At 40.9% G+C, this 21920-nt stretch overlaps 1 protein-coding gene across 2 annotated transcripts in view; it reads right to left on the reverse strand.

The window, feature by feature from the left end:
* The window catches only part of CAPZB (capping actin protein of muscle Z-line subunit beta), a 62274-nt gene that overhangs the window by 21589 nt on the left and 18765 nt on the right, over positions 1-21920 (reverse strand). For both annotated transcript variants that reach the window (XM_032201375.1, XM_032201374.1), the window contains exons 3-4: positions 10254-10375; positions 5052-5165 (exon numbers count right to left, since the gene is read on the reverse strand). In XM_032201375.1, coding sequence (XP_032057266.1) covers positions 5052-5165; positions 10254-10375 — 236 coding nt within the window. The remainder of the gene's footprint in view (positions 1-5051; positions 5166-10253; positions 10376-21920) is intronic.

Raw genomic sequence — 21920 nt, forward strand, 5'->3', positions numbered from 1 at the left:
AGAGTAAAGTTATCGAGAGCTTCCAGGACATTTGAAGATACTCAGTGGTAGAGACAACATCAAAAAGTTCAGCGGTCAAGAGCCAGAGTCTAGCCAAAATGAGACATCCCTGACGTTGAGCGAATCAAGGCTGTTCAATGAGATAAAACATCAATAAAAGTCACCCCTGAGCATTCTCAAAGTTAAAGGCATGGGTGCCATCCTCAGCATTTCTAATACCTAAGAACATTAAAAACACATCATAAATTTGAGTGACAAACTCCATTTCAGACAACTGCAATCCAAGATTCAGTAACAAGAGGATTATACGCAATGAAGACATATTTTAGAGGTCAGTCCTCTCCCAGACCTCCTTCCACTCCTATCAAATTCCTCATCCAGAGCCCTAACGTAAGTTGAAAATAGATCAACATCAAAACAAGGGCAGAAGCAAAAGTTCAAGGCTTCATGATTTATTCTGTTGAAGGAACTCAAAGCCCTAATCAATAAAAATATTCTGAGGAGCAGAATGACTCTAAATGCATGTCAGGTTACTAAACTAGTCCAGAGTTGCCAAAACTCATCTTGTTTGTAGAGATATTCAGATCAGCAGCATCCTTCCCCAGGGAGGTCTATTTAATCACTTCAGAAATGATTTCTTCCAGACAACAAAGAGCGATTAGATTACTTAATTAAAGCACTGATTATCTCCAACCCAAAACAACAGAACACAGAATCTAAAATGAATAGATTTATCCAGACGCCCTGGTCCTCATTACGCTTTGATTTCAATCAATTGCACACACACGTCAAGAGAAGGGCAATAAATTACAACCATGTGTTTGAAGAAACTATCTTCACAATATTGAAGTGGAAAGCCAAAGCTCTAACTGAATGGTGTAAGATATTAGACTTCCATCTGGGAATAATAACTCACTGAACAAAAACATACCAGGGCATTAGCTTCAGGCAGTGTCTGAGTTAAACCTGGCAGCAGGAGATCAAACTTAAACAGTTGTTTTTCTGGGAAAGTGACATGCACTTTGGTAAAACAATAACTAAAAAATATGCTTGTTGTTTTGCACATACAATAGAGAGCCTAGTATTGGTGTGCTTCGACCCAAGGAGACATGAACATTTCTCCAGAAATAAAAGGTGGGCAATCCAGTGATGCTTAAAAAGCAGTTTGCATTAAAACAGACCCTTACAGGAAATAACTTAGGAGGCACTGATGATTCCACGCTCCAGAAAATTTTTTCTCTTCAAGCTTTCATGATTTGAAACTATTTTATGGGATCCTACAAGACTTTTCCACTTGTTCTCACACTGTACTCGTTCTGTGTGCTGGCCAATAAGCTTTTTGAGACAAAACTCAAAAGAAAGACCAACCACCAGTGAACGAATCTGAATGGATTATTTCACACAAATTGTTAACAAATGCATAACAGGCTGTTTCCCTCAAACCACCCACGCTAGCAGGTGTCATCCCCTTGGGAAATGGCAAATACATGCTGATGACTCACTAAATGTAGGTGGATACTTACCACACCTGATTACAAAGAAATCTAAAAAGGCATGGTATGTGGGCCAAATGGGACTGACAGAAGGAAAAACTGAAACTATTACAATTTTACAAGAAGCCCAAAATGAACTCTGTGAGATATTATCACTTACTGCGCACAAAGGTAAAAAGGGAGATAAACCAAAGGAATCTTGGACCTCACGCTGGGCGCTGAGGGGAAAGAGCACGTATTCTCAAAAGTACTTATTTGTCTTTGGAAAATGAGCATCCTCCTCTTCTGCTCCCTGCTGGGATGACCAGTAAGAGATGCATTCTAAAGCTGGCGAGTGAAGCAAGCATCACGCAGAGCATCTCAGAAATAAGTGCTTACAAGGTATTAATTTAGGCCAGGGCAGGAAATGCTCCATTCCCTTTATTTTTGTGGTTAGTGTTTTGTCTCAAGGAAAAGCCTTGTACGTCCTTTCACGATCACTTATCAGCTGTTTTCGATGCATTGAGAACTACAATCTAAAGCTTAAGTTTCAAACTCCCTCAGCACCCAACTATAAGCTACCACTCACTGTAAGAAATCCAAGCATACCGCAGGCAGGTTTTTGTTGTTGTTTTGTTTAAAATAATAAAAAAAAATTAAAAAAACTTCGCTTTTTTGTATACAGGTTCTTCTGGTGCAATCAGCAACAAATTGCTCGTGCAGCCTGAACTCACATCCACCCATGATCTTCCTCTTCTAGCCCTAGGAATCAATGACAAGGCCCCGCAGCGCAGTGTCCTTCTGTGACTGGCTACAGGACTGCAACCAAAAGATCCAGCTCTTTAGTCCAGCAAGGCTGAGAAACAAAGCCACAAACTGCTTTCAAAAACCTAGCAGAAATCCTCATTCCAAGAACAACGCAGGAAATTCAAGCACCCTGGAGCCTGGTGTTCTCTGTGAATGACTGCTTACACAGGATTATTTTTGTATGAGCTGTTACCTCTCTACCATAAAACAGCATAACTGAGGTTAGAGGTGTAGATCAAAACCATTCTCCACCCCGTCCAGAAGGAGGCAGAAGAGCCTCTTAAGGGACTGCTGTATTAGACCTTGGTCCATCAAATCAGAGCTGCCTTTTCATCCTCTTAACCTGCAATGAAATCTCAGTCTAAAAGTGCAACAACTGCTGCACTTAAACTCACTATTTTTTTTTTTTTATAAAGAAAGTCCTTATAACGTGAAGTATTAGTGTCACCTACAAGCAGGCTGTCTGGAAGCCCCATCTGAGTGCAGAGACAATGAAAGTCACTACAGGACAATTCAAGAAACTTTTCTTTGCCTACAAAAACCTACAAAACCTGCCTCCGAAAATATCATCACTACTAGAAGGTGTGCCCCTGTTATAAACCCTCCCAAATAACAAAAATCATCATTTCCACAGAAGATCCATTATATACAGTATCAATATACAGTATCAAAGACTGCCAAAATACTACCCCCCCCTTTATTTTATTTATTTATTTTTTAACCCAGCAGTATTTTTCAAACGAGCCTGAATTTTTTCACAATGCTGGAAAATCCCTGTTGTGACTGGGTCTGCAATCTGAAGTGACAGTGATAATGTTGTACTGGAACTGATGCATCACACGCTCCTTCCCCAGTGCTGCCAGCTGCCAAACTAGAAGGCCAGTGACACCTCTAGCAGCCAGCACTCAGACCTGCACAGTGGGTACACAGAATTAGTTCCTAGGTCTAGCAGACCATGGAAATTACATCACTGCAACTGCCACCGTGTTCTCACCTCCAACCTTCCCACACTTAAGACTCCCACAGGATTTCAGCAGCTGTTCTGCCGGTAATTGTTACAGTCATTCCCAACCTGGTATGTTGGCAAGACCAGCGAGCTGCAGTGTGAAAAGCTGGCAATTGTTAGCCCACCTCATTTTTTCCCCCCTCCAATCTCCAAGTGAAAATTAAGCTTTTGCTGTCAAAATACCAAATCCAATTGTCAAGGAAACTGCAGAGTCCAACTACAAAAACAAAGCATGTTTTTATCCAAACCTCTATTGTAGGTAAAGTACAAATCATTTCCAATTTCAAGCATGAGGAACCCTTCAAGTGGTCAGGTTAAGTTTCCCTAACTTTGCAAAATCTTTCCAAAAATACCACAATTTTTACACCACTCAGCAAAATGTAAGCCACCCTTCTCCTCTTTTTCTGACACATTTTTGAGAACGTTACATGCATCAAAGTGCACCGTGCTGACAGATGCTCTTATCTAGTCTGACTATTCTGCAAGTCACAACGCCTCAGTCACTTCTGGTTGATGCCACAAGAATGAAGTCTTTGTGAGAGATCCCTCCTGCAGCCCCTCTAACACACTGCCTACAAAACTTGGACTGGCAAACTGAAAGATGAAATTTGATAAGATCTCTCCTTTTACTTCCCTACAATATATTAAGGCCACTATTGTACCACATGCTGAGCAGGGTCAGACGACTCACCCAAGTCTGAGAATAACCTGTACTGCGCTTTCCTTTCTGCAAATTAAATTTCTTTAGAGCAGTTACCATATTCAGCTGTGACTTCATGGTCAATGATCACAGACGGATTCAAAAAGACAGCCTTGGTTCCCTAAGCCTACTCATTTTTGTCTTAGTGAACAAAGCACCCTACTGGTCTGGTCTGCAGCTGAAGAGTAACTGCAAACCTCTTTGCTACATGTGCAAATCCCATTCTTTCAGTGAATTCAGATACCTATAACAACTGTTGCTATATGACAAGTTAGTAACTATAAAAATAATGCAAGAAAATAGGTAAAAAGTTGTTATCTGAAAGAGAAGTGTGAAGATTAGACGCCTGGAGAAGCTACACGAAGTCACATCTTAAAAGAAGAAGAAAATTAGCAAGATTTTTTCTTTAACCTGCATTTGTTAGCATTAAAATGGTATAAATTTCAAGTGACATGATGAACTACAGCTATGTTATCTCCAGTTGTGTACACCATGAAGAAGCAACAAAGGTTATTCACCTTTTCATAGTCATTAGGGATCTCTGGTAAGAAAGCAAGCTATCATTGGACAAAACAAAGTTTCTTTGGCTTTGCAACAAATTCTTGCTTTTTAGACTTATTTGTAATCTTACAGAAAGATGGGACAATGTGCAAGTTGCTGCTATATATTTATAGATGTTTTGAGAGTACAGTCCAGAGGGAATAGAAAAAGCAGATGGTTAAAGACTGAACTTAGTCAAGATCAAAGAGAACACAGGTCATTTCAGGACAAAGATGCCATTAATTTATTCAAGAAGAGAGAGAGGGAGGGAGGCAGGAAAGCACTTCAGTTTCTGCCTTTAGCATCAGCTGACAAATTTTATCACGTTTTCAGATCAAGAAATCAGTGGATATATTCCCCAACAGAAGATCAGCTGCTGCCTTCCCTTCTTCCTCAACTATATATTGGTATGCCACTCTCAGAGGCAGCTAGTGACCACATTTCAGACCAATATATCTGCAGGTATTGGGTGCCTGCTGAAGGAAACAAAGAAAGCAGAGGGCTCTGTATGGTAGAACTGACATACAAGTCTCTGTACTGGTCAAAGGCATTGTTGGCTTCCACCTCCAGCTTGCGCAGGCGAGCAGATGGCATGGCACCGTCTTCCAGGGGAGGATCGTACTTGTTACTCCATGGTGATCTGCCAAGGAGATGAGAAAAACAGAGAGAGTTAGACAACAGAGAAACAACAAAACGTCAGAAATTTGTGGGTCAGACCTGATCCACAGGAAGGGGACACTGACTCCTCAAACTCCATAGTGTAACAAGGGACCACTCCCTCTCTTTGTGTTTCTACTGTATAAAAAAAAAACAACATGCTTGGGTTTGAATCTGTTCCTTCTTAAATATTCAAAGATAAGGCCATACTTGTTACACATGAGATATTTAAAATTATTTTCATGCAAATACATACACTTTGTATAGTTCATTTGGGGTCTGATGATATTTGAGCCAAACTTTGCTGTCTATAATTAAGGTCTGACTTCTCCTCCACTAGTGTGATTTAAAATAAATTCTTCTTTTAACACAACATTAGGAAAACGTCTGACCAGTGTGAAGGATTTAACGGGGTTTGTAAAGCTGTAGTTTTTACTATACGATTTCTGCACGTGTGGAAGAGATTTTGTGCTCTTAATGAAAGATTTGGTATTAAAAGATTAATGGAACCCGTAGCCCATCTGCTTGGGACTTTCCTAATTCCCTTTTTGTAAACCTGCATTCTCCTTTTCATTTTCCCTGTGCATAACCAACCTACATATAGCAGTGGTAGTTTAAGAAAACGTACCTCTACCCTTTGCCTCCTCACTTTTCATAAATAGTCCAGCCAACTAGCACTAGGTCTTAATGCAGTCCATACGTAAGGGCTCTTGCCTCAGTAGCCATTTGTTATTCATTTCTCAGAAAAGCATCTAGTTTTGACATGTTTAATGCAAAGCACAAAGAACAGGCTCCACTTTGCTCTGCCCTCGTGCCTTCAAAGGACTTCAACCCTCTCTGAACAAAAAGGTGAGACATCAGGAAAAGCTAAATTATGTCACAGCAACTCAGGGCAATGATTTTCAGGTGGCAGTTCCCATTTTAAAACAGTTGCTTAAAACTCAGTCACTTCGGAGAAGACAGCTGCAGTAATGTTCGTTTACCTAACAGCTCTCTGAAATCTGGAAGAGAGCCAAACAAAAAAATCCCCCAAAAACCTATCTGCAGGGTTCCCAAAGGGCACTCCTACACCCACCAGGCAGCACACCCAAAACCAAGCCACACTGGAGACGTTCAGGCAGACAGAGCACTGACCTTGCCAGCAAGTGCAGAAGCACACAGCTATTCCCTCAGTACTGTTTATATGATGTGCTTGCTTTTTCTTTCTAAATTTTGAAGGGTAGATTAAAAATAAATAAATAAATCTGTTTTCTGTTAACTCAAAAGACTGTGCTTCTCCATCATGTTCAAGGAAACGGGTGAGCAAAGAATCCCTGCAGAAGACATGGTGGAGATACTTGAACTGCAAATAACAGATCTCTTTGCAGGCTGACGGAATGGGGCTTAGGGAAAGCCTAGCAGCGTTATTCTAGCTAGCAGATTGTGGCATTTTCAACCCATTACAGCTGGAGCTAGCAGCAACTTCACCTAAGAAAAAAAAATTATAACACAACCCTGTATTTTTTTCTTTTTGTGGAAGAGTACTCACAACACATTTAAAAACTTATTTGAAGAAAGACAGATGGACAAGAGCACTTAAATTTCAAAAGTCAGACCTCTAATTCCCCTAAAAGAGAATGTTTTTTGTTTCAGCTAACAGGATTCAGTGTTGTTGGCACCAAATTCCCCATAAGGATTCCATTTAATGGAGTGATCAAACATACTTAGAATGGAAACGTATGGACAAAGGCAGAGACCTTGAAGTCTAATATCAAAAAAACAAAATGAGGTCTGCTTTCACAATGCAGATTCCACAGCATTTTGATATCCCCCACAAACCTTTTACTACAGGAGCACTTGCAGAAGTGCCTGCAAGACTACACACCGAAGGCTGCTCCCACAAGCAGCAGTGATACTATGATGAGATGTGAAACTATTCATTTATGGAGATCCAAGAGAGACTCCAGATGTTCCTGATCCTTGTTTGATGTGAAGAAAACCAAGTCTATCTAAACAAGAGGAAGGAGAAAATTGTGAGGGGCTCAGCACTGAGGATATTAATTTCCCTGAATGACGCCCCATGAAGCAGGTGGGATTATCACCAGAATGGCCAATCATCCCAGCCATTTTTTAAATTTGACTCCCAGTCCGATTATAAAGCCACTCAAAAAAAAAACAAAAAAAAAAACACCTACAAAACTTGATTCCCAGTGAAAAAGTCTGACTATCTGGCTTCACCTTTCCTGCAGAAATTATAAGAGGCTCAGTTGTCCACAAAATGCTTTGAAATCCTTGGATTAGTATAACAAGAAACATAATTAGCAAACACTCTGATAAGAAAACTGAAGTTTAGTTTTAAATGCACAGTAATTGGAGATGTAGCATTTTACAGGCAGGGAGTAGTATCTGAGTCCTCATCCACTGTGTGGTTCTGAAAATTTTTGTGGAAATACCAAAAGCTTTTAAAAGCACAGTAAACTCCTCCTAGATTCTGGCCTAATTGATTAAATTAGTGTAAGAGCCACTTCTCAGTAACAACTTCAGATTTTATGAGGTATGAATAACAGTGTCTGAACGCAGGCACAGAATAGGATTAACACATGTACATGTTCGCGTCACTTGGTTTTCAAAGGCTTTTGCGTTGTGTTGAAGGAAAGAATTTACTTTGTGAAACAGAGCTGAGGCCAATCAATTCCAGAAGGGAGAATCACTTCAATCCAGAACACTTGAACCAAAAGCCTTAGAGAAAAAAGAATTCTTCAACGCCAACAACTGAAAACATTATGGCTATCCAGTATGAAAAAATAAAATACCTTTTCTGAAAACCCAGTAAGTCCCACATTTTTCTGAGATTTAAAAAACACAAGTCTTCTTACTTCCTTTTAACTACTTAAGTATCTTCTCAGCAAAGAAAAGATTGAGCAAATTTCTTTAGGGTTACTTTTGTGCCTGCCTCTGAGAGGGCTGCCAAATGTGCTAATTAAACATGGGGTGCTGGGGAGGGCAGGGAGCAAATGTTATTAGTTATTTAGTTATTGCAGCGTGCCACGGTTCTGTTTAACAAGTGCCTCTCCAATTCTTCTGAGCCTCTGGTGATAAATGCTCACATCAACAGTCTAAATGGGATTCAAGGAGACTGTTAGAGACACACTGCAGCCTCAGGGAGGACGCATCTCTTGAAGGACCCACAAGAAATACAGTATCTGTGATGTGCTCCCTTCTTTGGCATCTGTCAGAAAGGATGTAGCCGCGTGCACACATCTTGTGGAGGCCAGGAGAAGCTACCAGAACTCTTTCAGCTGAACAAGCTTTCAACGTCAGAATAGTGCCCTTCAGAACATGAGTGAACACTTCACCACAGAAATGTTCTTACTTCTTGGCCCACTGTAACAAAGCATATATTTAAACAAAAAATCCTCATTGAGATTTACAGTCAGGCACAATCCAGATGCACTGTCAATCTTCACAGCCATTAGCAGTCTCCTCCTACTACTTTTAGGGCAAAATCAATCTCAGTATGTTGTCTGCACTGATCGTCTGCAGACAGATAGGCTTTTAGTTTAGGTAAGTACCTTTCCTGCAATTCAAAGTAATTAAAAACAATTTACTTATAAACCCTCACAACTTACCTGCTTCTCTGAGCCAAAAAAAAAAAGTTAGAAGAAAGAAGTTAAAAATTTTCTGGAATTTCACGTTGAAATAGAATATTTGTAACATTCTGGCCAAATGAAGGCAAGTCACTACAGCAAATCTGCACAAAGCAAAGCTAAATTTTAACTGCAGATCAGTTACGATAGCTAGCACCAAAAACATAAGCTGTTGCACCAAGCAGCAAAGAGCCTGAGATGCAACTCAACTGCAACCAGAAGAGTTGGAGTAGCTGAGCTGTTAACGCAGGACAGAAGATGAATGGGGTTCATTACTTCACAGCATAGTGCCCTTCGTTAAGAGAAAAGGGTAAAAGCCAGGTGATGCAATCACAAAGGTTTCTGGAATATAAGTTTTGTGATTCTTAATTAAATATTTGGAACTATGGCACCGTCACTACAGATGTTAAGAAAAGGCAGGTAATGCAAAGAGGGAAACAAATAGCTGTAAGTTTTGGCTGCTGAAATGTAATCATCCTAATGGGACAGGATGGAATAAAACCAAAAAAGAGAAACCACATTCAAAGCAGCTGCCAAAATACTGAACACTCATCATAGCGTTACTCCACTATTGCAGCCCTTTTAATTACATAAAGCTCGTGTTTTTCAAATATTGTCACTGTCTTTGTCTATAGTCCTCAATATAAACAAGCTATTTTGTTAGAAAGATTCCTTTTCTTTGCTAAAAAAATGGGGCCAAGATTATCACAGAGAACTAATGACAATGCACATCCAAAGTCAGACTCAATCCCTTGCAAAAGATGAGTGAAAGAACCTTTCCCAGCTGGCAAGTCCATGCTGCTTTGTTCAAAAAGATGATTTTGTTTAAACTCACTGCTTGCATCATCACTTCTCTGTTGTTATCCATTCCAAAGATTCTACATCCTTGCAAAAATAGGTGGTTTAACTTCACATCAAGGCCACTACAGCCATTTCTTCTGAAGATCCAACTGTTTTTAATCCTCTAAAACATATCTATGCTACAGAAAGCCTAAGAGAAATCTGTTAGTGTCAGCCTTTTAACAAGATGATGGCATCACATTTTAGGCTTGAGTGAATGACTGCAAATCACAGTACAGAAACCACACAGAAGCGCCAAGTTTCTAGGATAAGACATATCTTGTTCCTGCAACAGACAGACAGGGACCTGCCTTGCAAAGGTCATCAGATTAGCAACCATCCAGTCAGCATGTCTGAAACTACAGTCATCTGGAGATGATGTTTGTGTCTTTCTGTATCAGGGAGATATTAAGGACTACCTCCATTGCCACTGTCTTACTCAAGAGAACAACATTTGAAACAGTTCAAGATTCATCACTGAGAAGAGTTTAATAGTGTTTTTTATTATTATTTTTATTTTTTATTTTATTTTATTTTTGTTAAGGCTACAATATTCTGATGTAAAAAGTAAGACAGTTAGCTCCTTTCTTGGGATATGAACTCACCTATACGAGTCTCCATCTCTGTTGTAGTCACACAATAGATAGTCTTTTCCTACCACCTTATCCCGTGCAATCTTCAATGGCTGATCAACAGAGGAGAGGAGATCTTCACAGAGGCTTGGGACCTGATGGATTGGAGAAAAAACAGAGAGGGAATAAAGGGTAATATATTAAAATTAGGAGAGCCTGGTATCCCTAAGAACAGATTTTGTTATTAATAGCTCACATTTGTCCCAAAGCCAGAAACCTTTAGAAAAAATAAAAGAAATAAGAAAAAAGCCTGCACTTAAATTACAACACAGTCCTAGGCTCCCACCTCCAATAATTTCAGATTTAATTACCTAACCACTAGTGTGGTCCAGCACACTTAAATATATACAGCCTCAATGTTAGCTTCTTGCCAATGACATCTAGTAAAGTGATTGTTGAGGACTGATGAATAAAGGTAAATATTTATAATGGAGTGGGAACTAGGGAGCTGCTAAAAGAATATGCCATCCGTATGCTAGAGAGTATTTTTCACGAGCTCCCACTCTGGGTTGAGTTTAGAATAGTTTCCAGGCAGCTGGCCAAACATTACCACGTTGGCTAATAAAAATACACGTGTGCGCACGCGTGCACTCATGTAAAATCAAACATCTCCTACACAGGTAACTTATAATGGATTCATAATCCCAGCTGTCTCCATGCACTTCAAGTGGAGAAAGACGGTAAATCTGCTTTTAACATGGCCGAGAAGCTTAGATGTACTGCAAAGAGACAAAATTACATTTTGCAGCCTGAGGCTAGCATGAAAGCAAGCCAAGCAAACAGAGCAAATTCCATCCCATGGTCTCTTGTTCCGGAGCTGATGGTGGCCCTGGTATCAGTATCAATATTCCTAGGCTGCAGGCTGTGGCTGAGCCAGGGGAGGAATTCCATCTCGGGGCATGTGCAGCACTGTGTCACCTGGGGGCTGACTGAACCATCCCGAAGCTGTTATTAAATAATTGGTGTATGGTGTGTTTCCCTCAAGAAAAGAGTTCCAGATTTCCCCCCGAAGGGAAAAGGACTAAAATAAAACATCCTTTCCCCGCAGAAAGTTGGGAACACGATGGAACAACTGCTAAGTTCTTGAATATGCTGGTGACAGCAACGAGTTAATACAGAAAAGGGAAGAAATAACTGATGTGAGATCTCTTCTACATTTCATGCTACATCGTAGAGATGAAAACCTGATTGAAAACATCAAGACAAAAAGCAACCCAGGGTAAAATTAATCATTTAGTGATGAATTCACAGCTCATAAGAAATGAAAAGGGAAGAAAAAATGAAGAAAATATGGGTATCTGCTTGCTTCTATTCAAGCCATTGATTCACTGACTGGTTGGTGCCATTTCAAAAGAAAAGAGCCTAAACGGAAAAAAATTAGGGGTACAACAGCTCCCAAAGGCATAAGCACAACCTATTTTAATGCGCTACAAGTATCATAACAGATCAAACCAGCTGAAACAAAAACCATAATGATCCCAAGTACAAGGAGGTTACATACAGAAGAAGGTATTAAGTCAAAGTAAGCAAAGACACATAAAACAAAGTAACCACAAAAGAAAAAAAAAAAAAGGCCAAAACAAGATGTGGCTAGCAAGAGACATAGCAGCTAACCCACATATCACCCCACAAACACACAGAGGGAAGCCAAGAAATGGTTGGTAAAGCTACTGACTGTGCTAAAAAATGATTTTTTTATTTTTTTTTAATTTGGTCACAATATAAATAATACACAATATAATGTGGCAACCAATGATAACAGGAGAGATCGGACTTCAATTCTTTAGAAGAGGGCAGTTATGTATTTACACAAAGCCAAATGCTTCTCCTAGGAGTTCATCCTTTGATACTTGGCGACTTGGCTGAAGCAACCTCAAAACCATCATACAGCTGCTGAGTAAATAAAAGCAGGATGGAAGCAAGCAGCTTTTAGTAAAACCTTTACTTTTTCTGAAAACAGATGATCCTAATACTCCACAGAGCTGATACAAATCAGAAGTGGCATGGCACAAGCTAAGAGCAAAGATGTATCCCTGCTCACGAGTCCATCTGGTTCCACTTTGTCTCTTCCTTCAGTTCTCCATTGCCCATTAATTTCAGGCTGACTCTTCAGGGGCAGAGCAACATTAGATGTCTACTTCTATTTTAGACGCCCATGCAACAAGCCCCACAGACCTCACCCTTCAGAGCCATGCTTGGGGCTGCTCCTCGGTGCAACCAGCTGAGCCCATCCTTCTTTGGCTGCTCCACGGGCAGCTGTCCACCCACCCAGAGCTAAGAGCCTAGAAACAGGCTCCTCACTCCAACAGCCATTTACACGAGTAACAGTGATGAAAACATGATTTGGAGAAAAGTGGCTTTCTTCCCAGGCTCTGTTACTATTGCATTTCTTCCAGAGAAGCTCTAAGATGCGGTAAGAAAGCACGAGAGGTTTTGCTGTACAATTCTTCAAACTCCGATATATACACACAAAATGTTCCCAAAAGAAATCCCAAACACAAGTCTGAGTCAATCCCCCTGTGGAAAAGCTCCTTATATCCATCTGAACCAAAGACCCTTAAAAAAGCCCAACAAACAACAAAGTAAACATGTTCTGGCTATTCAAGAGCCTAGACAATGCAGTGTGCTACTGCCACAAGGCAAAAGCATACCTATGGAAGTAATTTTCTGCTGGTACAATTTTCTCTGGGTACAAAATTAAGATATCACCTTAAGAGCCAGGATGAAGCCTGTGAATGACACCACCACTCTCCTGGCTCAAAGGAATGCTTTATGACAGGGCTAAGGCTTGCTATGCAGGACACGATTTCCTTTGAATTGCAAAGCTTTCAAAATCTGAGGGATAAACTTTCAAGGAATCAAGGACCGTCGGGAATTCCCTCATCCCCTCCTCCACTTTTAAGATTTTTTTTTGTTTTTTTAATTAAAATTAACTTTCTCTAAAAATAGCACATGCCCACTAAAATCCTTCCCAAGAAAAGATCCCTTGGGTAGAAAGGATGACAGAACACACAGCAGAGAGATTTTGGCTAAAGGACCACTGCAAAACATCCTATACGTGGACATGGAGCCCTAAACCTCAGGTGGTTCCAAATCAGCGGATCCCAGGAACGCAGGTATCATCTGCAGCATCTTCACTTGCCAAAAACAAAACTTGGAATTAAGATGACCAACAAACCTACTAAGGAAAAACAAAAGCCAACTGCAAATTCCTATTTAAAGCTTTGATTAATCTGTACAGAACTCTAAATTTTCCACACCCCAGATTTAAAACAAAAAGAAATAAATTAACACTGCCAAACAAACCTGAGTTGTTATTGACTAGTGCTCAGAGATCACTAGGGTAGTTCTGACTGTGCTGTTATAGCTGCAGGCTTTTTTCCATATTTACAAACCCTGTCTCATTAACAAAGTAACATTAAGGGTTCATTATTCGAATCCTCAAAAAGTTCCTCCAGAGCTCCAGGCTATGCCATGCCTCAAGGTTTCCACAGATGCTGAGGGTGTTTCTGTATTGCTTAATGGGAACGCACAGTCTCTTACTGACCAGAAGGTCCCCATGACATGTTATGCCTTAAAAACAAGGCATTTCACTTTCACTTAGCAGTGATGAACTAAATTTCTCTTGGGGTGAGTTGGTAACAGAAGTGTTTATAAGCACAGCCTCTTTTTCAATTTCTACGAGCTGTGGCCAGTCTTCCAGCTGTAACAGCGAATGTGCTGCATCATACACTTTTAGAGTACAATACTGTATTTCAATGCAGTATGGCAGTAAAATTCTTCAGCAGGTGGTCAGTCCTCTGTGGAGCCAGGAGTTGGACTTGACGATCTTTGCGGGTTCCTTCCTACCCGGGATTTTCCATCACATTGGCTGGAGCGAAGAGAAAATGAGCGTTTAGCACTCTACAGGACTTGAGGCAACATATTCTTTGCTCCTTCAGTTTCTTTCGGAATAAAATTGGGATGAAAATCTACTCATACCTTGGAAGTATTAGACAATTTCAACAGTGTTCATAAAAGAACAGAGGTATTTCAGCTGATGGAGCTACTCACATAATAACAGTTTTTGGAAAAAAAAAAAGTCCAAGTGTGGCACAGGTACCCCAAGAGAATGATTTCTTTATCATTTATTACATCAACTTTCAACAGCTGCTGTACTTCCTTTCTAAGAAAAGATAGACAAGATTTTAAGAAAGGATTGACAAGATTTATGCAAACTGGTCTTCCTCTTCTATGTTATAAAGCCACTTCCAAAGCAAATGCAGTAATCTGAACTTGGTCATTTGCAGCTTTAAAGACTCCAGCTACATAAAGCTATTTGATTCCTTCAGAATTAATGTCTTTTGCCTTTTAAACATGCATTGATAAGGTATTTTGCACTGCCAGGCTAAACAAGCTGCTGCAATGCAAGCATCGAACAGTTGTTTTACATTATGCACGTGTCCTTGCTTAAATTCTTCCTCAAGTCAAGCACTGAACCTTCATTTAAATTATTGTTCAGACTCTTGTGGAATTCAGACTCTTGTGGAATTCAGTTTATATTTAGCAAGAAGATATCCTTATCTTCCCATCCTAGTGAAGACAGTTCTGCTTAAGAGACCAGCCAGCCCACCAGCATGCTGAGTTTTCAGACTGAAACACCAGATTAGCATTAACTTCTGGTACTAACTTGGTCTGTGTTAACTGGAAAGCCAAAAGGCTCTTAGGTGTCTGAGTAAGCACAGCTGTCTCTAACAGTCTTCATAAAGAGAACTGCGACTTAAAATTTAGAACTGCAAGAATTAACCCACTTCCCAGGCCAATCCCAAAATGCCAGAGCAGTGATTTTATTCCATTCATCACCACGCTAAAAATAAGCATCGCTGTGATGAAAACATTGACTATACGAGGATTGCTTTGTAAGCAAAGTGTGTGCTCCCAGCTTTATTTTGACACAAGTTTCTCCATTCTCAAAGCAGTGGAAGGTCAAATGCAGAATATAATTTTAACCTCGTATCTTTAGCTAAAGGCCATCGTTAATACAATTTGGTCCACAGTGTGCTCTGGACCCTAGCACACACATTTCCACAAATAAGCACTCCATCTATTATAGTGCTTGTGTATATACTCAGGGCAAGACCACCCTCGCTGTAAATCAGTAAAGAAAAAGAGAGGACTCTGAGGAGGTCCGGACTCAGCTGTTCAGGCTGGATGGCAATAGCAGCATCATTCAGAAGCACATACCGTGCACCAGGACACTGTGTTCGTGGGATTTATTTTTTCCAAGGAGATACACAATGAATGCATAGTGATGAGGAAAGAAAAAGTGAATGAGTTAGGCTTACTCTGCTGCATGTTGAACAAGGATTCTGTTGTCTTGTGTAACAGGATTCTCCATCAGAGCAAGCCAGGTATGTGGACAGTGTTTTAATTAAGTTGACTGCTCTGCTATCAAGACAAATAATCACTTGTGCCATGCTCAAAACCGTGCATTTGCTGGCATAGCTAACCTAATAATCTTTCCTTCTTGACTCACTTTTCAGTAACGTTAATTCAGAGACCATTGTTTTGGTAATCTGTTTAAAACACAATTGAACTGGCCTCTAAAAAATGTTAGAATAAGTGAGCAGTAAAGGCTACACAGGTAAATGTTTAAACAGGCGAATGTGAGACTCTTCAGTCTCACATACATTCTCCAGCTTAGCTTTGATTAGGCTGGCTGGTGGATTCAATCTAATTCTCCACCATACATTCAGAAAAGTTCAGACTCTGGCTCACTAGCTATGCAACATGACTACACTAAAGGTATTATTTTTTTTCTCCCTACAGCCTTAACTGAAATAAATCACGTTTAAAATTAAAGCAGCAATATTGTTTGCGTTAGGGTCTGTGCTTTAAAAATGCATGTTTTTCCACATTGATGTAGAGGTCAGGACACCCACAAGGAACCTCACACACTGCAGAACTATGCTAAGTGCATAAAAATTAAAAGGTGAAACATTTTTCCTTAAGGTTTTAGGAGAAGCTTCAAAATATTAGCAATGCAGGCATTCAGATCCATTTGCCCTTTGGAATGCGTGTCTATGACATGCAGGTATCTGAAAACATAACTTGATTAGTTTTTAACTAAAAGCTGCAACCAAACTGAAAAATGAGTATCTTAATTGCATGTGAACTCTTAAGACTTTGCTTTTCCTTTACAGCAACTGACATCATTACGGTAGTAGACAAAAACATTGTCTGTGTTACCTGGGGAAGCCACTTGAATGCAAAGAACAGTCCGTACAAGTCATCAGTAGTTCCACAGAAGACTTGTTTTAGCACAAGACACCCCCCCTCTCCCTCCCCCTTCAGCCTGGATTCCTCCCCTCTGGGCCAGCCTCTCATAAAATATTATAATTTTTCTGAGTCATTCCACAGCCCCAGATTTTCCTGTTCCTGCAGAACACAGACGTGGCCTAACGGATGTTGTGGAAACTCTAGAAGGAAGCCTGGCTCCATTCATCTTGGACCTAAAACCACTAGTAAAGTCACTCCCACAAATCCACACGTTGCTAAACCTTAATTTGATCCATCAGATGTCCAAGGGCCATACATTCTTCATGCTTTGTTTATTAAATGACATTTAAATGTACTCTTGTGTCCAAGGCCGATGTAATTGATATTGGAAACAGCTCAGCTTTGAGTATTTGCACTGAATTCCAGCACTGCAAGAATTATCAAAAATGAAATGAAAAATCAAGTAGCTTTTCTGGGAAGAGGCAAGCATAAGATTGCAAATCTGGACTTATCCAGTCAGTGATGTCATAGCAGAAACTTTATGTTAATTACAAACCTTTTCAATTCAGCTCAAGGAAGTGCATCTAAAGGCTCTGAAAGGTGACTACTGTTCATAAAACAGGATCCTTGGCATTCTTCCGGTGACTTGCTGGATAAAATAGGGCTTTTGCTGGATTCTGCATTATGGAGCTTACCGAGAAACAAAAGCTAGCCATCTGGCAGGCACAATGAGATGCCCCAGAGTTTGACTAGTGACCTGCAGGTGAAGGCTTCTGTATCTCATTACCAGTCACAAGTCCCATGAGTCGTCACAGCATATCAATATCTTGGGAAGTCTCGACTGCATGTGTCAGGAGTCCAGCTGGTGTTGGAGATATCCAGCAACGGCTACAGGAAAGGCACAGGCACACTCTCCAGCTCTTTACCTTGAGGTTTCTATAGCCTGGCTTCCCCTGCCACCCCTCCCACCCCAATCTTTGAAAGCTCTTAGATAGGTTTCTAATCAGGATTCAAGCTCATCGGGTGATCCCCTGACACACACACACCCCCCAGCACACACTCCATTAGAAAGATTTGAACAGACATTTCAAGGGCTTGTAACACCAGCAGGAACCTGGAAGAAAAAAGACACAGTTCAGGCTTCAGAAGAAAATGACTACATGAATACAGAGCCAGAAGTGAAATTGATTTTTACAAAATCTCACACGAGAGGGGTTGCTCGCTCTATGCCAGCATCACACTGACCACTCACACACACACCACGATCTCCAGTTACCATCAAGGTACCCAGAGGTAATCTTTTCTAGCTGGAAAAGCGCCTGCTTAAAGCCACTCACTGAATGGAAAGCTGGCTCATAACCACCGTAAGTTTCTTCAGAGCCAGACCCCCCTTTTCTTTAGCCAGTAATCCTTGCATTAGAAAACCAACTGGCTGCAGATAGCCTGGAGTCCATCACACCCATCAGCAAGAGCAGCAGGTCAAAAACTCAGCTCTTACACCATGAGGCTGTCAACGTAGTTCTGCTTCCACTCTTTTCAAGTTTTCACAGGGTCTGAATTTTATTTATTTTTTGAAAACATCTTCTATCCTCACTAGCTGTTCAGCTAGCCATCTGCATTCAATTATTTTATCTTTCCCCTCAAAAGTGTATACTTCTTAGGCTTTTGGACTCGAGATACAAAGAACCCCAGCCACATTCTCATGTTCTTTATGGTCTGTGCAGCCATTTACTGAGGATAAATTCTCTAGCTTCATATATCTTCAGTTACCAAAAGGCACACAAGCAGATTTGAGGCTTGCCTGGAAGCACACTGGCTGTATGAAGCAAGCTCATGAATATTGTTCAAGTATTTCAGTCAGAAGGTTATACATGTGTAAATTCATTACTCTGGGACTTTTTAAAAAGTAACACATACTAAAATATCTAAGCATGCTGCTGTAATTAGAAACTCAAGCAGAGATGGTTACCTCCCAAATCTTTAAGTACAAATTACCCTTGAAAAAAAAGAAGCAGTGAAGCTACTGATTGCTTTATCAATAAATAACTTTAGCCTTATTTCTTCCTTGGCAACAATAACTTGATTCTCTACGTCAAAGAGGCTTTCACATTTAACACTGAAGAAAAATGGGAATAAATTGAACATTATCTGAATACCGATCCTACTGGGAAGAGATGAAAGTTGTGTCTGAGAACAAGCCCAACTCTCCTGGTGAGTCTGCTTGTCCATTTCATGATCCAGCTTTGAAAGGATGATTCCCCATTCCCACTTCATGCCAGCCATCTGATTTTTTCTGAGTCAGCGAGATTTTTCATTTCATTTATGTGCGCACAGACAGGCAATCATCCAAATTAAACATTCAGCAGGAAATTCTTACTTAGAGAGGAACCTGCTTCACTTTCACCAAGGCCGAGGGCACATCAGCTTCCATATCCAAGCCAAAACCATCAGGGCAACCCTAACACAGACCTGCATGTGGCCCTTGAGCACAACAAATCCGGTCTCCATCCTCCACCCTTCCCAGAGATATGCCCCTCCAAGCCATGCCAGTGAAGAGGTCTTGAAGAGAGAAAGGCTTCAGGAAGGCGTGATCCCAGCTAACATTCACCTCCCCTGCCTTGTGCTTCCAAGGTGTCCTTGGCAGAGATCCTCCATCACAGCACTGCCTGAGAGCTGAGGAGGCTTCTCTTGAGGAGAAAAAAACAGCTAAAAGGATATGAGGACCAACTGACTGCACAACTGTCACCTTCAAAGAAAGGAAACAGGAGGACAATTCTCCAAGATCATTCTGATCGTTCAGTATGAACCATTTGCCCACTCTACCAGCCTCCTTATTTCACGCCAGTCAGTGGGATTTGTGTGAGCAAAACCAAAGCCTTACTGTCAACTGATAAAAGAAGCATTTCCACACAGAAAATCCCCTTAATATTCTCCTTTCAGCACGTGATGGAACACGTGGTTCACAACTGACTTCCGTAAGCACAGAACATCAACAGCAGCAACTTCTGCTGGGGAACTTGAGGCAGTAAGGAAGAGAGACAGTATTCATGATACAGATTTTTAAGTGTGTAGCAATGCTACAAGTGCTATTGGTTGGGGTATCCTCACGATAGCTCCATCTCAGAGCAGTGCAATCCCTGGTAATGTTCCTCTCATGGAAAATGAATGACCCTCCAGACCTGGCTGACAGGTACACACCCCGAGCCTTCCACCACCCCAGTTTCCAGAGTTCTACAGAAAATTATTCTAATTTAAATTAGTTGTCCTTAAAAAGGCATGTGCCTACACTAAACGCTTTTTGTAGCATTTTCAAAGTCCTCCTGCACATTGACAGCCTCCAAGTAGCCTATTTACAAATAAGGACTAATTGGATTCCAAGCAGAGCGTCCCATGCCAAGGCACATTACCAGCACCGCACACAACTGCTTTCAGCCTGCACTTCTGGAGTCCTGTGATTGACAAGGTCTCTAATGAACTCTAATTGAGGACTCTGCAGTTGGAAAAAGCAACAACAGATGTGGTAAAAGGGCAACCCACAAACTGGTTTGCTAATGAAAGAAAAGTGCCTGGTCTGATGAGGGCCAATGACCCAAAAATTGTGCTCTTCTACCCACCCTTTTTACTTTGTGTTCAAGTCCAGACCCTTTGCCTTGGTCAGCTCAACACTTGGGGGCAGTGATGTACAGCCCTGAGCATACTCCATCCATTCTTACTGGCACCAGGATGCTCTTCCATTAAAAAGCAAAGTTTAGACAGAGTAACAGGGACCTCAGACAGGGAACTTAGTACAGCAATCCTAAGCAGCATTACAAACCTAGGAAGGTGTTAGTCTCTTCCTATATCAGTTTTGGAAATATTTTTGCATATAAAGTCATCACCGTTGTCTTCCATTGTCTTAATCAGCACAAGAACAGCAAGTTACACATCAGCCTGCAGATCAGCTCCTATAGAAAGGCTGCAGAAAGCTGAGCTGTAAGCAGGCTTCAAGAAATAACCCACACTTTACACAGCGAGGGAAAAAAGACTCACGCCTCTGCTTCAAGTTTACTCCAGCATAGAAGTGTAATGAAGCAAGGAAACCAAGCACAAAGGAAGCAGAAGTCAGCGTGCCATCTTTTATAGTTCTATCACAAATTTAATGAACCTGCTCATGCTCATCACACATTTATTTGTAGCCTGGCCTTTTACTTCAAGGAGGTTATTGTCTGGTAACAGTACAGCAAACAGAATAAAAACCATCAGCTGTAAAGGTTTAGACGAAACTTGCCAAAAAAAAGGTCAAAAAAACTATTTGCTAGTCTGGCTCATGATGTTTTTGGAACTATTACAAGGTGGCAGTGCGTGTAATGCTCCTGTACAGAGTTCAGACTTCTGTCTTGTGGAGGTCAGGCTGAGAGTGGGCTGCAGAAGAGGTCCACAGATGTCTCAACAAAAAAGAAGCCGTACTGGATTTAACACGTTATTTCACCTCCGCCCCTGAGAAGGGACTGCAGGAACTAGAGTGGGAATGCCATGGACCCTCCTCTTAATACACATGGTTCAAACCGGTCTGTTTCACGTTACGCTCCCAATATGAAAAAAATCCCAGTCAGTGTGATGTCCTTGTTAAGCATGTAGAGCACTAATGAGCACCATCCAAAAGCAATTCCAACATTTAGAGGGAACTAGCAATTTTCTGAGTCATTAGAAAAACCTCATACCAATTATACAGCCAAGCTTACCATAGCTCCTCACCCCAGTCATTGTTCTGGTCGGTCCTTAGAGTTGCTTAAACCCTGATATCCCTTCATTCCCCCAAATTCCATCAGAAAAATAGCCATGTCACACCAGATCATACCAAGGATTTAGTTATTGTGTCCCACCTCAAGCAACGGCCACAAAAATGATGCCTTAGGTTGCCAAGAGTTTTGGTGGCACAGATGTAGCCAATTAGGAAATTGTTTCAAGTAAAAAAATAATCCCTTTCCTGCAGGGAATAATTTCCTTCCTCACCCACAGAGCTTTCTTATCTATACCTTGGCTTGTGTAACCAAACGCAGTATTTAAATAGAGTTTGATAAATCTATGTCAGCCAGCTTTTTCACCATAGGACTCCTCCCAAGCTCACTAACACCAGCTTCAATTCCACTTAGTAACAGACCTCCTCAGCTCAACTTTTCCCCAGTAAGCAGCCACTCTTCTATGTATAACGATGATAAACAGTTTGGATACTATTTAAAGGGTTTAATTAAGAGGTACTAGTTCAAGTAGTTGCAGAACCATCAGGTTTTTAATGTCTCTGGGATAAGGTTCGTGCATAAAATTCAGACCTGCACAGAAAGGGGACGTAGTTGTCACAAGAAGGTAGGAGGAAAGGCTTAATTCAAAGGCCTAACAGCTCTG

Source organism: Aythya fuligula, chromosome 21 (assembly GCF_009819795.1).
Source record: "Aythya fuligula isolate bAytFul2 chromosome 21, bAytFul2.pri, whole genome shotgun sequence".
Classification (NCBI taxonomy): Eukaryota; Metazoa; Chordata; class Aves; order Anseriformes; family Anatidae; genus Aythya; species Aythya fuligula.